Genomic DNA, 17,964 nt, shown 5'->3' on the forward strand with positions numbered 1-17,964 from the left:
CTGAGTAAAACAATAATGACTAAATGACCTGCTTTAGCTGGTTTCTCTTTGATTTGACTGATAAAATAAAAATAAAAAAGAATTTCTGATAAGAAGAATATATAAAAGAAGCATTTTGTGTTATTCTATCAAAGGTAGGATAAGATAAATGGTGATAAATGAACTGCTGCAGCATTACAGCTCTTTGTCTGTGTGTCAGCTTACCTCGACATAAAGAATAGGGAAGATACCAATCTTGTCTCCCAGCATGCCTTCTGCCCAGTTCTCATCTACTCGCCTGATTACTGTCAGCACCTCATCCTGAAAGGAGAGGAAATAAGTGAAACCACATGTGACTTTACACTTTACACTACAGTTCCTCTGTGTTTGCACACATAACAGATGGTTTGGTGGCTTTTCAAGCACTGCAGGAACACGTCCTTACATTTATGAAAAAATTATTAAATTAAATTCACAGTTTTCTTTTCATGTTGTATTTTGAAAGGGTCAAGTGTTCCAGATTTGGAAGACCATAATCTACTGCAAAACTACAACACTCCTGAAAACATGAATGTCAGAAGAACTCGTGAAAGCTGCTTTGTAATTTCAACAACCGTTGAATCCATTTCAGACTTGGCAGGAGTTCCTAGGGACCCAGCAGCGTTGATTTAGACGATATTTGAAAAATTTCATTTCAAACCTCATCTCCTGTTCTGTAGATTGGGATTTGTGAAGAGCATCCAGTGGACTCAGAAAGTCTAGGCTCAGTAAAAAATATAAATTTGGGTTTCCTTCACTGTAAAATTGAATATGTATGTTTTTGACAAGTTACCAGCACTAAAATGACCTTCTAAATAGATTATATGACTTAAAAAGTAATTGAATTTAAGAAATCTACATGTTACTATTTATTCTGAGTGACTTTTACATGGTGCAAGTTGCTACAAGTTGCTAGGACCACTTTAGGACTATTTCAGGGATCAACCGAATACCTGAATTGGGTAACTTGCAAATGGCATAGCAGGGTCACTGGGTGGGACTTGTGACTAACTCTTGCTGATTGGTTGCAAGTCAGTTGAAATGGAAGTGGAAATTATATCGGCTAATGTCACAAAACAACCAACATTTATAAAAATGGAAGGAAAATACAGTAACCAGCCTTCACAGTGCTTTAAAGACACCATTTCGAAACTCCCAGTGCCACAAAACTGCTTTTTCTCGATCATCGAACGTTGGTTTTTATGTCACACAGCCACTCTCATGGTCCCCTGAATGGGCATAATATGACAATAAAAAACTTTTGAAATGTTGTTAATTTCCATGGACACCTTTGGCAGTTCCTGTAGAGTGGCAGACTGGGGTGGTGGTCCCCATCTTTCAGAAGGGTGACCTGAGGGTGTGTTCCAACTATAGGGGGATCACACTCCTCAGCCTCCCTGGAAAGGTCTACTCCAAGGTACTGGAGAGGAGGGTCCGATCGATAGTTGAATCTCAGATTAAGGAGGAGCAATGTGGTTTTCGTCCTGGCCGTGGAACTGTGGACCAGCTCTATACCCTTGCAAGGGTGATGGAGGGGTCTTGGGAGTTTGACCAACCAATCCACATGTGTTTTGTGGATTTGGAGAAGGCTTATGACCGTGTCCCCAGGGGCACCCTGTGGGGGACACTCCAGGAGTATGGGGTGGGTGACTTTCTGTTAAGGGCCATTCAGTCCCTTTACCAGAGGACCGTGAGTTTGGTCCGCATAGCCGGTAGTAAGTCAGACCTGTTCCCGGTGAGGGTTGGACTCCGCCAGGGCTGCCCTTTGTCACCGGTTCTGTTCATTACCTTTATGGACAGAATTTTTAGGCGCAGCCGTGGTGTAGAGTGTGTCGAGTTTGGTGGCAGGAGAATCTCGTCTCTGCTTTTTGCGGATGATGTGGTCCTCCTAGCTTCATCCAGCTCTGACCCTCAGCTCTTGCTGGGTAGGTTTGCAGCAGAGTGTGAAGCGGCTGGGATGAGGATCAGCAACTCCAAATCTGAGACCATGGTTCTCGACTGGAAAAGGGTGGCTTGCCAACTCCGGGTCGGGAGAGAGGTCCTAACTCAAGTGGAAGAGTTTAAGTATCTCGGGGTCTTGTTCACGAGTGAGGGTAGGAGGGATCGGGAGATCGACAGGCAGATTGGTTTGGCGTCTGCAGTGATGCGGACGCTGAGCCGATCTGTCGTGGTGAAGAGGGAGCTGAGCCAGAAAGCCAGGCTCTCAATTTACCGGTCGATCTATGTCCCAGTCCTCACCTATGGTCATGAGCTTTGGGTAATGACCGAAAGAACAAGATTACGGATATGAGTTTCCTCCATAGGGTGGCCGGGCTCAGCCTTAGAGATAGGGTGAGGAGCTCGGACATTTGAGAGGGACTCGGAGTAGAACCGCTGCTAGGAGCTCAGAGTGGAGGCACTGTTCCTCCTCTGATTAGGATGCCTCTTAAGGAGGCACGTCCAACTGAGAATACATTGGGATCCCCCAGAGGAAGCTGAGGAGGCAAATGTCTGTGTTTACCCTTTACTCCTGCAACCTGACCTCAGATAAGCTGAGGTAAATGGATGAATAGATGTATTAGAAAAGAAAATCTAGTTATGAATTTCTAGATCTAACTGCTTACTTAAAGTGACAATGTGTATTTTCTCTGGTGATAGGGGGCAGTACATAATCAGTGCAAGCAATCTGTACTTTTGTGTTTGAGTAAGACCTTTCCAACGGATGGCCATCAGGATAAAAAAAAATCCTTGGGAGCGCAACCTCAAGCATGAGACTCTTTTTCATGACTGGATACAAGTGAAGAGGTAAATGTGTAAAACAATGTTTACGGATGGCGAAAATTTTGTAACTGTTTGTTAGAAATCAGTGAATGCATTTTGTCCTCACAGGCTCGCGTGGAAGGACACATGGTGTCTAATATGGCGTCACCCAGAGGCTTAGACCCCCTGCCATATATTTTAGACCCGATTTTTATGGTTGTACGTTACAAATGTGCCAATATTTTTCCAACTGGGATATTTCCAGAGATTAACGGTAAAAAACTACACATTGTCACTTTAAGCTGCGATTGTGTTCCACACACAAGGTGCTTTGTTGCTCTTAACACACACCCACACACTCCTGCTCATCTCGTTACTTTGGGGTCCTGGTTCAGGCCATTTCGGGATGGCAGTTATTAATGCTGTTAAATGCCTGCATATTAGTCATTTGAAGTAATTACCTCTCACACTGAGAAAGCAATATCACACTCACCAGTTCTGCGTAACAACACAAACACAGCCCACCATGTGTCTCTCCGAGTGCACTGACGGCTTAATGTTCTCCTCGGTCATAAACTTGTGGATTAGCTCAACCCCGAGACGTGAAATGAAGTGAACTCTATTGATCGCAATCATTATCTGTTCATCTGGATCTGACTCGTCTCCAAATGACTGCAACAAAGTCAACAGTTCACAAAAATGCAACAACCTCTCTCTTTCCATCTCTGCAGAAGACATTAAAAGTGCCAAGTGGAAATGCTGAACACCATTCAGGTTAGATGAGCCTACTAAAAGAGCAGGAACAATATACACTCACTGTGTACTGGGTACACCTGTCCAGCTGCTCATTACCCCAAATTACTAATCAGCCAATCACATGATGGCAATGCAATTTAGGCATGTTGACATGGTCAAGATGATCCGCTGCAGTTCAAACCAAGCTTCAGAATGGGGAAGAAAGGTGATGTAAGTAACGTGGCATGGTTGTTGGTGCCAGACGGGCTGGTCTGAGTATTTTAGAAACGGCTGATCTTCTGGGATTGCTGCGCACAACCATCTCTAGGGTTTACAGAGAATGGTCTGATAAAGGGAATGCATCCAGTGAGCGGCAGTTCTGTGGGTGAAAATGCCTTGTTAAGGCCAAAGGTCAGAGGAGAATTGCCAGACCGGTTCGAGCTGATAGAACACAACGGTAACTCAAATAACCACTCGTTACAACCAAGCCATGCATCGACCAAGGTACACATCGACCTTGAGGTAGATGGGCCACAGCAACAGAAGACAAATCAGGTTCCACTCCTGTCAGCTAAGAACAGGGAACTGAGGCTCACCAAAATTGGACAATAGAACGTTGGAAAACTCTTGCCTGATCTGATGGGTCTCCATTTCTGCTGCAACATTTGATTGGTAGGGTCAGAATTTGGCGTCAACAACATGAAAGCAAGGATCCATCCTGCCTTGTATCGACAATTCAGGCTGGTGGTGGTGGTGTAATGGTGTGGGGGACATTTTCTTGGCACACTTTGGGCCCCTTAGTACTGATTGATCATTGGTACTAATTGATCATTGTTACAACACCACAGCCTACCTGAGTGCTGCTGCTGATCGTCCATCCCTTTATGACCACTGTGTACCCATCTTCTGATGGCTACTTCCTGCAGGATAATGCACCATGCCATAAAGCTCAGACTGGTTTCTTGAACATGACAACAAGTTCACTGTACTCAAATGGCCTCCACAATCACCAGATCTCAGTCCAGTAGTCATCATGTCAATATGGACCAACATTTCTGAGGAATGTTTCCAGTATCTATGCCACGAAGGATAAAAGCAGTTCTGAAGGCAAAAGGGGGTCCAACTCGGTACTAGCAAGGTGTATCCAATAAAGTGGCCAGTGAGTGAAATATTTGAGGAACAAAATAAACATGCAAGGTGAAGTTTTTCTGTTTATTTATATCTTCATTCTTTATAGTGCATTATTGCAGGTCTCCAAACCTGAAACATTTGAAACGTATCCAAATGCAAATGATTTAGTCTGTAAAAATACAAACATCAAAAAGGATTCCACTTTAAAACCCAAAGACAGCCAAGAGTAATTAATCCCAGTGCTGAATGCTTTTAATCTTAACAGAAAGAGTGAAACCCTGTTACTGGCAGCAGAACAACACACAACCAATTAAAGCTGCTGTGGTCAAAAGAGCAGAGCTGTTTTAACTGTTCTTTTACACCCATTCCATCTCATGTCTTGCAATTTTCACAAACATCATGATAAACTGTTAATACTAATACTAAACTAATACTAATTAGAAGCCCTTAATCAACAATAATCAAAATGTTTGTCTCTTAAATAGTTTCTCCCTTAATAAACAAAACAAATCTCTCTCTCTCTCTCTCTCTCTCTCTCTCTCTCTCTCTCTCTCTCTCTCTCTCTCTCTCTCTATGTATATGTGTGTGTATGTATATATATATATATATATATATATATATATATATATAAATATATATATATATATATATACATACATACACACATATACACAATCAGCGGCTGACTAAATACTTTTTTGCCCCACTGTATATAATGCACATACATAAATATATGTATATATATATATATATATATATATATATATATATACATAAATATATGTATATATATATATCTATATCTATATATATATATATATATATATATACATAAATATATATATATATATATACATACATATATATACTTATATACAGGGGCGGCGTTAGGCCCGGCTACTTGGGCTGAAGCCCCGGATGTTTCATAGAAAGCCCTGGATCTAAATCGCGGAAGTAACATGCAGTACCAAAGTCCAACAGAGAGGGAGCAGCTGGCAGTAGTTTGTATACAGCCTGCCTGAGCCTCCACCACTGAAGAAGAAGCCCTTCAGCAGCCGGCTTCTTCTACAGTCTCTGCCTGAAACGCATGAGTGAAGATGGACATAAGGACGTTTTTTAGACCAAAAGTACGGCGACAGAACCCCAGCTATGATGAGACTGGTGTTGACTCAGGTTTGTGAGTCTTACTTGAAAATATTTGTTGTGCTGCTGGTTTGCCTAAAGTTTGCTTACTATCAGGTAACGTTGATGGAGAAAGAAAGGGAATATTTACTATCATCTCACACTAAACACTAACAGGAACAATACTCTGCCCTGAAAATGCTTAATATGTAGCTTCAGATTAAAAATTATGTGGTACAAGACATATATGATGTTGACTAGTGCGTGTCAAGTGTGTGTGTGCGTGCGCGCGTGTGTTAAGCCCCGGATGTTCTTCAGTCCTTAATCCGCCCCTGCTTATATATTTATTTTTTTTAAATATTGTAATAAAAAAAGTACGTTAAAAATACAAATAACTTGCTTCAGCATCAACAAGATTGCATTCAGATTGTATCATATATTATATATATTATGTTATTTAATCAAGTTTTTACATTTTCTGAATTAAATTAAAAAAATGTAGCATCATCTTTTAAATTAATAGTAAAACAAACTACCCATGACAGGTAAATAGTTTCCACTAATAAAATATTTATATTCTTCTCCATCAATCCTTCTTATCTCTCCTTCTTTTGCCTGTGCAGCCTGCTCATATGTACACTGCCTCTAATTTAATGGCACTGTTCATGTATGTGCACGTGTGTGTGTGTGTGTGTGTGTGTGTGTGCTACCTTGCTGAAGGCCAGACAGTCTTTATCTTGATCTTTGTCTTTGACCTCAAAGTCATACAGTGCTTTGCCCTGAGGTGGAGTTTGACTCAGAGGACGCAGCAGCTGGATGTAGCTGGCTGGCAGGAAGCCGTGGCAACCATTCAGCTCCCCGTGGTACCAGTTGTCATCCACCTTACGTCGCAGTATTATGATGTCACCTTTGGAAAACTGAAGATCGCCCGGCTCCTTGCCTTCATATGAGTAGAGGGCTTTTCCACAAGGCAGCGCTGGGATATTCTGTAAAGGACACACAAACACACACACACACACACACACACACACACTGTAAACACCTCACTCAGTGTTGTACGAACACTTACTCCAACAAGCTCTTGGAATGGAATCGATACAAAGCTGTAAACTTATCTCCAACTCTGCTCACAGTGAGAGCCGACATGGAGACACGGATTAGGCTGTTTTAAATTTAAAAAGACATTTTAACTTAAAAGACAGAACTTTTACATAAACTGGTTGGATTTCTGTATGTATTGTGGTCTGATGGTTGTTCATTTAAAGGCTACAGGTGTGTGTTTATCATTAAAGTCTTTCTTAAAGCCAATTTAAGTGTGTTTTGACATTTCCACACATGGTTTAAAGATGTAATGTGTCATTGGTGCCACTGCGATGACCTGATGAGAATACCACCCCCCACAAACCCAGAAAAACAAAAACCTACCAAACCCAACAACGGGTTTCAGAGAAACTCAAAAATGCGGTCAATCCAATATGCTTGAACGTGTTGGCCCTAGAGGCTAATTTGTACAGCATGAGTAACTAGATATGCCCCTCAGCAGTATATGAGATATGACTGGTTATTAAAATGTTTGCCAGGTAATTGCTGCTCCTAGAGCGGAGCCAAACAGTCATTTTGAAAATGCCAGAAGTACGTGAAGCATGACTCCCTGGAGTTTCATCAAAATCGGGTCTGTGGCGTCTCACTTTTCACATGACTGGGACAGACGTGCACTGCTCCATTTCCTCCACCCCAAAACACACATATATGACATCATCAGCAAAAGGACAAAATGCTGCAGTGATTTTATGGTGAAACTGGAACGTATTATAAAACCTTTGGCCTTGTTCGCATGTAATCACAAAAGAATTTTAATTCATTTTGTTCTTGAAAATAAAATACACTTCACAAAAGAAAATGTTAAATAACATATTTAGCATTTTGGTCCAGGCAGCGTTTTCACAAAATAATGAAAAAATTCCTGCAAAAACGTGTTGCCATTTCCTCAGTTGCATGTCAAGAAGATACCATGGATGACAGTTTGACAGGCATAAAAACAGCGAGATTTTCTATCAGAAAACTCTGCACTGAGCAGATGGATCAGCTGGAAGACGAGGCATCTCCTTGGTTTGGTGTCAGGTCTGTGCTGATTTTCTCCCGTGTTTCCAAAAGACAATCCCACTCCGATTCCATTCACTCATGTAGTTTTTTTTAGACCTGCCTCCGTTTTGTTTATTATTGGCAAACGCCACCAACATCTCAGGTTTTTAAAGAGGAATCCACAATGAGATTTAGATTTATTAAAATTCTAGACGATTTTTTGAAATATAAGTAAAGAATTACCAAAGGATGAGAAGACTGAGTATCAGTTCCTATCTATTATGGAATAATCAGATGCAAGTCTTCCTCAGTATTGACTCATTTCACCAATCCTATATGAAAAGAACAGAATGTCCGCCATAGATTTATTAGAACTACATTGCCAATGGTAAGGGTCTCATAGACGGAACAACTGGTGAGCATTAGGAAGGTTGTCCAGAAACAAGAAGCTTTGGAATTGTGCCCATTTTTGTCTACAACTGTGTGAAATTATGGTCCTTTATTTATAAATGAGGTATGATTTTGAGATATTAATTACAAACACATAAAACATTAAAAACACAGATATGGGTTTTATAGAGAATAGTGGAATGTAAGAAAATATATAACATATTGTGATATTTTGTGTTACAATACTGAATAGATACGTAAAATCAATGTTTTGATTCTTATTGAGAATTTACAAGCAAACATTTACTGTATTTAGTTTGCGTGATGCATTTCAAAGTCTGACAGCAGTATTTACCGACCTCATTCTAGGGCTGGGCGATATGGGGTGGTCTGACAGAAGTGAGGCTGCCATTTTGCGCCATTGGCCCCCGTGACCACCACCAACACACACGTTGGGTTAAGTGTCTTGCCCAAGGACAGAAGAACAGCAGAATATTCAATTCAATTCAATTCAGTTCAGTTCAATTCAATTCAATTCAATTTTATTTATATAGCACCAAATCACGACAAGAGACATCTCAAGGCACTTCAAATAGTAAACATTCCAATCCAGGTCATTTCAAGCCAATCAGAAAAAAATGTTTCCTATATAAGGAACCCAGCAAATTGCATCAAGTCACTGACTAGTGTCAGTGGCTTTACAGCAATCCTCATACTAAGCAAGCATAAAGCGACAGTGGAGAGGAAAACTCCCTTTTAACAGGAAGAAACCTCCAGAGAATCCTGGCTCAGTATAAGCAGCCATCCTCCACGACTCACTGGGGATCGAGAAGACAGAGCACACACACACACACACACACACACACACACACACACACACAGACACACACACGCGTGCGCACACACACACACACACACGTGCGCGCGCGCACACACACACACACCAAGCAATGTGTCTATGGTTACATTGTGGTTTCTTATTGCATTTGGTGTGAGATAAACTTTATTGTATTTATCCTAGTGAATCTGTATTTAAATGGGTAAACTAGTATTAGCACATGCAACGTCAAGGAAAGCAAAAAGTTATTATCAGGAGAGGGAGAATGTATTAGTGGTTAGCAGCAGTGTGCTAGACGATGGCCCCCTCAATGAGGCCACCACAGCTCAGCAGAACATCATTGTAGCTTCTTCTGGGGAGAAAAACACTTAGAGAGAAAATAAAGTTAACAGCCGAAATTGCAGAAAATAATACAGCTAAAGAGCAGATTGTAGAAGAAAGTAGTAGAGTGTGAAAAGTGGTCAGTGTATCCTCCAGCAGTCTAAGCCTATAGCAGCATAACTACACAGATAACTCTGGATAACCTACCCTTTTAGATGGAGGCATGTTGGAGGCAGGGCAAGGGGGAGCCATCATTACCGACTGTACACTCCACCTCCCTCTACTCCCCCACTTGTCCAGATTTAGGCTAACGTCTGATTTTAACTATAAGCCCTATCAAAAAAATGTTTTAAGCCTATTCTTAAATGTAGACAAAGTGTCTGCCTCACGGACTAAAGCTGGGAGCTGGTTCCACAGGAGAGGAGCCTGATAACTAAAATATCTGCCTCCCATCCTAAGTTTAGATATTCTGGGAACCACCAGTAGACCTGCAGTCTGAGAGCGAAGTGCTCGGTTAGGAACGTATGGAACAATCAGATCACTGATGTATGATGGAGCTTGATTATTAAGAGCTTTATACGTGAGAAGGAGGATCTTAAAATCTATTCTGAATTGAACAGGTAGCCAATGTAGGGAAGTTAAGACAGGAGAGATATGATCTCTCTTTTTAATTCTCATCAGAACTCTAGCTGCAGCATTTTGGACAAGCTGAAGACTTTTAACTACATTCTGTGGACTTCCTGAAAGTAATGAATTACAGTAATCCAGTCTTGATGTAATAAATGCATGAACTAGTTTTTCAGCATCACTGCTGGAAAGGATGCTTCTAATCTTGGCAATGTTTTGAAGGTGGAAAAAAGAAATCCTACAAACCTGTTTAACCTGGGATTTGAATGACATGTCCTGGTCAAAGATAACACCAAGGTTCCTTACTTTGTTCTCGGAGATTAATGTAATGCCATTCAGGTCAGGCGATTGGCTAAGCAATTTCCTTTTCTGGATTTCTGGTCCAAAGATGAGAACTTGTCTTGATTTAAAATCAAAAAGTTTAGAGTCATCCAATTTTTTATGTCCTCAAGACAAGTCTGTAATCTAACTAACCGATTAGGTTCATCAGGGTTAATGGATAAATATAACTGAGTATCGTCAGCATAACAGTGGAAGTTTATCCCATGCTATCTAATGATTTTGCCAATTGGGAGCATATACATAGTAAAAAGAATTGGTCCAAGCACTGAACCCTGTGGTACTCCACAAGTAACCCTGGAGTATGAAGAAGACTTGTCATGTACGTTTACAAAATGAAATCTATCAGACAGGTAGGATTTAAACCAGCCTAGCGCTGTTCCTTTGATCCCTACAACATGTTCAAGTCTTTCTACAAGAACATTTTGATCAACTGTGTCAAAGGCAGCACTGAGATCTAACAAGACTAGAACAGACACAAGATTCTTATCTGAGGCCATGAGAATATCATTAGTAACTCTCATACCCATGCTGGAGCTGGAATCAAACCCACATCCTCTGATTACAAGGCAACTCGCTCTACCTCCTGAGCTGCTGCTGCCCCTGGTAAATATTTTATCACTACATACTTTCCAATGCACACAGCTAGAGTATAGTGACATAATAAATGCTGACAAGTTCTTCTATTTTGCAACTCAGATGTTATGGGGTTAAAATTTAGATAAAAAAGATTGGATTAAGGGTTAAATAGCAGATTGCACTAGTCAGATTGATGTCAAAATAATCCAGGATTGAAAGGACAAATAGCTTTTTATCCTGCAGATAAGATAAAAGGTACATTTCTGTACAACCAACGACTCACAGATCCTCATCGCAGTACATCTCAGTCACCGCCATGAATCCAAGCCCAAACTGCACGGCTCAGCACAAACACTAAACACGGAGTGCATTCTTCAAGGCAACTGGTGCTGAAGGGGAATTTATCTTAAATAAGATCCAGGTAAATAAACAACTGTGCAACAAAAGAAAAACAGAAAAGTACATTTTCTATTTGTCACAGAAGGGCAGAATGAAATGCACATCAGTGCACGCACACACACAATCATGCTCTTACATAGAATGATTCTCCCCAGTTGCTACATTGCAGAGAACACCCTGAAATCTGTGTTGATGCAACAAGAGGAAACAGAATTACAAACACGAAAAAATACAGAATTAAAACTGCCGTTGATGTTGCAACTACTTTAAAGCCACCGCTGTTCCTTCATGTTAAAAGATCTCACACGGCACCACACGGTCATAACAATAAGTGTTTTGGACACATGCATACGCCACTCATGAGCCTCAACTCTGCTCCCTAATCCCCCAATTCAGCTTACCTAGTTTGCTTTTAAGACATCCAACAATTTTAAGGTCAGGCTCAGATGTTGGGTTGGAAGGTTCACATGTCAATGCAAGCCTATCCAAAAGGTCCACGCTGGATTAATGTCAATCCTAACAAAACCGAGACATTCATTCATAAAGATTTTTCTCTTTGTGCATCAGGGCGTACATTTCATGTTGTAACAGGTAACATCATTTCCTGAGTGGTTGCTACATACATACGCTGCAGGCAGGAGCAGCCCTGTATAGGATGCATGGATGTGCTTCACACTGATGCTCTCTGTGTTTGGGTAAAGATACTCATGCACCATCAATTAGACAATCAAACTATATAATATAAACAATATAAATATACATTCACCAGCTCAGTGGCTTAATAGTATGAGTGTCTGCCAGGGGCGGATTTAGGACTGAAGAAGATCCGGAGCTTAACACACACACGTGCGCGCACACACACACATGACACGCACTAGTCAGCATCACATATGTCTTCTACCACATAATTTTTAATCTGAAGCTACATATTAAGCATTTTCAGGGCAGAGTATTGTTCCTGTTAGTGTTTAGTGTGAGATGATAGTAAATATTCCCTTTCTTTCTCCATCAACGTTACCTGATAGTAAGCTAACTTTAGGCAAACCAGCAGCACAACAAATATTTTCAAATAAGACTCACAAACCTGAGTCAACACCAGTCTCATCAAAGCTGGGGTTCTGTCGCCGTACTTTTGGTCTAAAAAACGTCCTTATGTCCATCTTCACTCATGCGTTTCAGGCAGAGAGTGTAGAAGATGCCAGCTGCTGAAGGGCTTCTTCTTCAGTGGTGGAGGCTCAGGCAGGCTGTATACAAACTACTGCCAGCTGCTCCCTCTCTCTTGGACTTTGGTACTGCATGTTACTTCCGCAATTTAGATCCGGGGCTTTTCATAAAACATCCGGGGCTTCAGCCCAAGTAGCCGGGCCTAACACCGCCCCTGGTGTCTGCCCTGAGACTGGGAGATGGTGGGTTCAAATCCTTAGTTGGGTCATACCAAAGACTTTAAAAATGGGACCTAATGCCTCCCCGCTTGACATTCAGCATTAACCGTTTGGTTAAACCACCAAATGGTTCCTGAGCGCAGCCGTGTCTGCACGTCAATGCTCCCCCAGGGGATGAGTCAAATGCAGAGAACAAATTTCACACACCAGCGTGACGACCGATGGGACTTAACTTTAATTTAAGTGCTAAGATTAGAAATGCAAGAAAACATTTGCCTAGAAATTTAGACCAACCGTAAGAATAGCTAAATATTTTGCTCTGCAGGTTGGTCTAGCTACGCTCCATTGCAGCCTCAACAGACCTACCATTGGCTTGGCTAAGTGTAGCCTGGGCCAGTCACAGTGCTCCATGTTTATAGAAAGACTTTGTGCTTAGTACCAATACGGTAGGGTCTTTTTTACAATGCTGGCAGAGCTGTGAAGGAATTTGTTGATGTTGTTGTACGCCATGACTTTCTTCTTCTTCAATGGTGTATGGTGGACTACCCCACTGACAGATTCCTGTTGCTATTGCTAGGTCACATTGGTTTTTTAAATGTGTTTTGTGGTGGGGGTCTGACTGTCCTAGTGGTGTTCAATAGCATGCTGAGACATTTGAAAAAACTGCCGTAGGTTCTGTCCCTATGGCTGAGCCGACTAGGACTACATTTACATTTATAGGACGGTTTGCCAAGCTAAGAAACCTGTCCTGGGTTCAGAATTGATCTACAAAGTTCTGAGCTTATAGGTTATTGTTCACAAATGAAGATTGAAGAGTTAGTAGTTATAAATCAGGTTTTGTCACCCAGTGAATTGAATATACTTCAGATAATAGGATTTATGAGCACCGCAGCAGAGTTAGAGCTTAATTTACAACAAAACTTCACTGGAATCATTTGTGAACCATAATTTTATGAGCACAGAATCTTGTTGACTTTCATTCTAGGCGACTTTCACTTCACTTCACGGCTGAGAAAAACACAAATTGCACAATAACACAAGCTCAGGTCACCGGCAGTGCAGGCACCAACTTTGAAGTGTCGAGGTAAAAAAAGATGATATATCAATTTTGATGATGTTGCCTAGCAACAGATAAACTTAGACTCAGCTCTAACCTTGACTCACAGAACAGAGGAAGCCACAAATGGGGATCTTCTAAAGAGAGAGGAGTTGGAAGTTGAAGAGATGCTGCTGAGGATGTAGAAAATATAAAGTAAACGCTAAGATGACAAAAGGATCTTCTCAGATCAGATGTGCTCCTGCCCTTAATCCTGCACACACACACACACACACACACACACACACACACACACACACACACACACACACACACACACACTACGCTGTTCTTTTTGTCATCCTTTCTTTACTTTACTTTCAACTCCTTTGATTTTGTTTATTTCTTCTCCTAAGCTAACGTGGCGGGGTGGTTGGGGATTCTTGAGGGCCTCATCAGGGAACTGCTCTGCTTGCTGCTCTGTGTTCTCTCTGCTGTAGGGATTATCTAAAACTAGAGGCAGGCTGCTGTGTTCCTCCTAACGGAGCCTGAGGCGGGAAGGTCATGCTGGGTGTATGAGACCCAGATTTTAGAACAGGAAGGATCCCACCAAGATCTGAACAATGAATACTTTCTGTTTCACGTTAGATTATTGTATCTGTTCTGTTTCTTTCCTGGTTTTTTTCAAAAGCTACAAGAGGTAAATAGTCAATGACTAACCTATTGACCTTATATACTGTAGGTCCAACAAGATAGATATTCATCTGTGCACACGCACACACATGCCTACACATTTCTACACAAATTTGGCCAAGAACTGCAATTAAGCATTTTTTCATTATAGTACAATGAAGGAAAGATTATTGAAACACGAGCAAAGGAACTCGACGATAATTACCTAAAATCTTCTTGTCTTCTGTAAATGAAAGATGACAAAGTGAGCTAAAGTCACACATCTTTGACCAGGAACTCTACTTCCCCTCGTGTTCTATTTTTCTGATGTCAAGATTTCTTTAAATGCCTCCACCTTTACCCTCGAGTCTTTAGTGCTGCGGGTGTAATTTTACCCATTCCGGTGCTTTTCTTGGTGTCGCGGCAGCGCTGTAAAAGCCATTTGACAGTACACCGACTGCACTGTACAAATGTGCATTTTTACATTTTCCAGGTTCTGGGTAACATTTCTGCAACTGTTCCTTTACAGCCTGAGTGTGAACATAAAACACTGAGAACCATAAATAATCATCTCTCAACACTGACATGTAATTATCTCTGGATTTACTAGATTATACACAAACATACCGAGCCAATGCAACAAATTAGATTTATTAATGCAGTTTACTTTAAGGAGATTTTTTTAAATTCATAATAAGTCCGTGTGCCGTTTGTTTGTAATCAGCCTTCAGCATTTGCTGGCATTACTGCTGCTATTGTTTCAAAAAAATAAAAAGTTGTTCCAGCTTGTGACTCACTTCCTGTGTGAAAAGAGTCAGAACTAAAAACCAAGTCAGCGTTGCTCGATCTCAACTCTCACACCTCCGGAGTGTTTTCTTCTTCTTTAAGTATTATCATTAGTCAAAGCGCACAAACACACACTTCTTCTGTCCATTACATAAATCAACAAACGGTAATTACTGCACCACAGGGGTGAAGGAGTGCTCTAGAGTGAGAGTTGCCCTTGGGGAAATAATCTGAATGCATGTGTCTTCCCATCACCAACAGCTGAGAGTCTCATCTGTCAAGCCTGTCGCTGTGTCTCCAGTAGCCAAAAGGTTCTGGGAGGTGACAGGTTCAAAACGGGACTGACTTCCCGGATCAGCTGGGCTCCTGTTGGGCATGAGCAGACGCACACCTCCAAAACACTGACTAAATATATTTGTCTTCTTTAAAGCTAGGGTCCGATCAGTTTCTGTGTTCTATTAAAACAATTAAAGGGGGGTGTCTGAAGAGCAGGGGTGAGAAACCCTGCTATAAGGCTTTCTCTATTTTAGAGCTATGTATATGTAGCAAAATTATGACATAAAAACGTAAAGTATCAAATAATATGACCACAAGATAAATTGATTCTAAAAAAAGCATTTTTGGTAAGTTTTCTTTTTAAATAATTTTTTTTAATTTAGTTTAGTTTATTTCAAACAAAGAAAACATACATAATAAAAAAAATACCACAAACAGAAAAAATACATATCATCATCCCTTTTTTCCTTCTTCTCTGTCTGAAAAGGAGTAGGCTGAAGTGGAAACTTATATGTCCCTACCCCTTTATACAAGTAATTTTTGCTTGTTTACTAAATGTAACACAAAACCTACATTAAAACAAACAAAATGATACAAGTCACCAAAAACCAAAAACCACCAAACCATATGGAAAAAAAAACAAAAAAAGAAAGAAAAAAATGCATCTTTTTACAATTGATGCTCATATTTACTTTCCTTATAATAAAGGACACCAACATAAATCATCTATTTTCCACTATATACTTCTTCAGAATATGTTTTTTATAATTCATTTTAAACACATTTATATTTGTACTTACTTTGATTTCTTCTTCTAAATTAACCCCTATTATTGTGATACACATCTGTTTTAATGTTGTTCTAAACTTATGTATCTTTAAGTTTAGTGTCCCTCTCAGGTTATATCCTCCTTCTCTCTCTGTGAACAGTTTCTGTATTTTATCAGGCATTAATTTATTCCTTACTTTATACATTATTTGTGCTGTTTTGTATTTAACCAAGTCCTGGAACTTCATTGTCCACTTTTTAATAAAAAGTTCATTTGTGTGATCCAAATATCCTGCATTTGTTATTAATCTGATAGCCCTTTTCTGCATTGTCGTTATTGTTTGTAAATTACTTTTGTACGTATTTCCTCAGACCTCTACACAAATATGGCAGTAGCATCGTATTGTATAATATATAAAGTGCCTTCTGATTCAAATAATGCTCATGCTAAAAGCAGAACCTTGGAGTTTTGTCTCAGAGGGCAACATCTAAGGCTGCACAAAAGGGACACAAAGAGACTGCAGTGTTTGCTCTGTTGAGAAGGTCATTGGCTGCAAACTCCCCTCCATACAGAACCTGTACACCTCCAGGACCATGAGGTGTGCAGATCGGATCACAGCAGAACTGTCTCACCCTGAACACAGTCTATTCGATTTGCGATCCATTCGGACCAGAACCTCTCACCACAAAAACAGTTTCTTCCCCTCAGCAGTCGGTCTCATAAATGTCAACTGCTCTGTTCCGCTCTGACCAGTATCTACATTAACTTGTATATAGTAAATGCTTCTCTAATTATTTTCTCCATATATTATTGTCATTAAATTGTGTTTATTTCTTTATTCAAATTTTTGCTTATCATCTATTTTTTCTTGTACCAAGTACCGCAGCAATTTCCTAATGCTGCGATTCTCGCAAACATGGCCGTTAAACCCTCCCGATTCTGACTCATTTACTCAGATAGCTGAAATCCATAGAGTGTGACACAAACCTGCGTGTGTGACATGGAAACACCTACTGATGTGCAAATATGACTAAGCGTACAGATTCACACAAAGGTAAAAAAACATGTAAAAAGGGTAGAAACTAAGATTTAAAAACTACACAGTATGGACACATTTACATAAAAATAAATCAATGAAATACCGTCCAATCATTAAAATAGCAAAGCAGCATCATGGGGTGAGAGACATTATCAAACATTTTTGCCAAAGTTCTTCTGCTCTGGGTTGAGGGGGCACCCAGGCATTCCTGATCTAACTCTCAGCTGTAGAAAAGCTACTGCTGCAACACACACCATAAAGGTTGGTTTATGCTTGACGCGTCCGTGAGGTTTGCACGGCTCCGCGTGGAAAAGTTGCGTCATTTTAACAACCACGCCCCTCCACCGCGCCTCCGCACGGCCCAAAATTTCCGTAAAGCGCACCTCGGAAAATTTCTAACCACGCGGACGGTCGGACGCGGAAAAACATGGCGGACTGGCAAGAACTAGTGTGGCAGAGGTTCGTAAATACAGACATTTGTATGATTCAGCTCTCAGAGATCACCGTGATCAACATGCTGTTAATAATTCTTGGAGAGAAATAGCTTGTACTGTCGGAAAAGACGAGAACGCTGTTAAAAATGCTGGAATGCCATGTTGTAAACAGTAATTTCTACTTCTACTATGGTGTAGTGTTGGATGCATGCCGTAGAGCTCCATGCTGCCCCGTTCAGTTTGGGAGAAT

The 17,964-nt window shown here is 40.7% G+C and overlaps 1 protein-coding gene across 1 annotated transcript in view; it reads right to left on the reverse strand.

Moving 5' to 3' along the window:
• LOC107390142 (E3 ubiquitin-protein ligase SH3RF3) overlaps nt 1-17,964 on the reverse strand; it is a 124,604-nt gene that overhangs the window by 33,581 nt on the left and 73,059 nt on the right. The window contains exons 2-3 of the mRNA XM_015966697.3: nt 6,456-6,731; nt 205-300 (exon numbers count right to left, since the gene is read on the reverse strand). Of these exons, the coding sequence (XP_015822183.1) occupies nt 205-300; nt 6,456-6,731 (372 nt within the window). The remainder of the gene's footprint in view (nt 1-204; nt 301-6,455; nt 6,732-17,964) is intronic.

This window comes from Nothobranchius furzeri, chromosome 14, assembly GCF_043380555.1.
Source record: "Nothobranchius furzeri strain GRZ-AD chromosome 14, NfurGRZ-RIMD1, whole genome shotgun sequence".
In the NCBI taxonomy this organism is placed as follows: domain Eukaryota; kingdom Metazoa; phylum Chordata; class Actinopteri; order Cyprinodontiformes; family Nothobranchiidae; genus Nothobranchius; species Nothobranchius furzeri.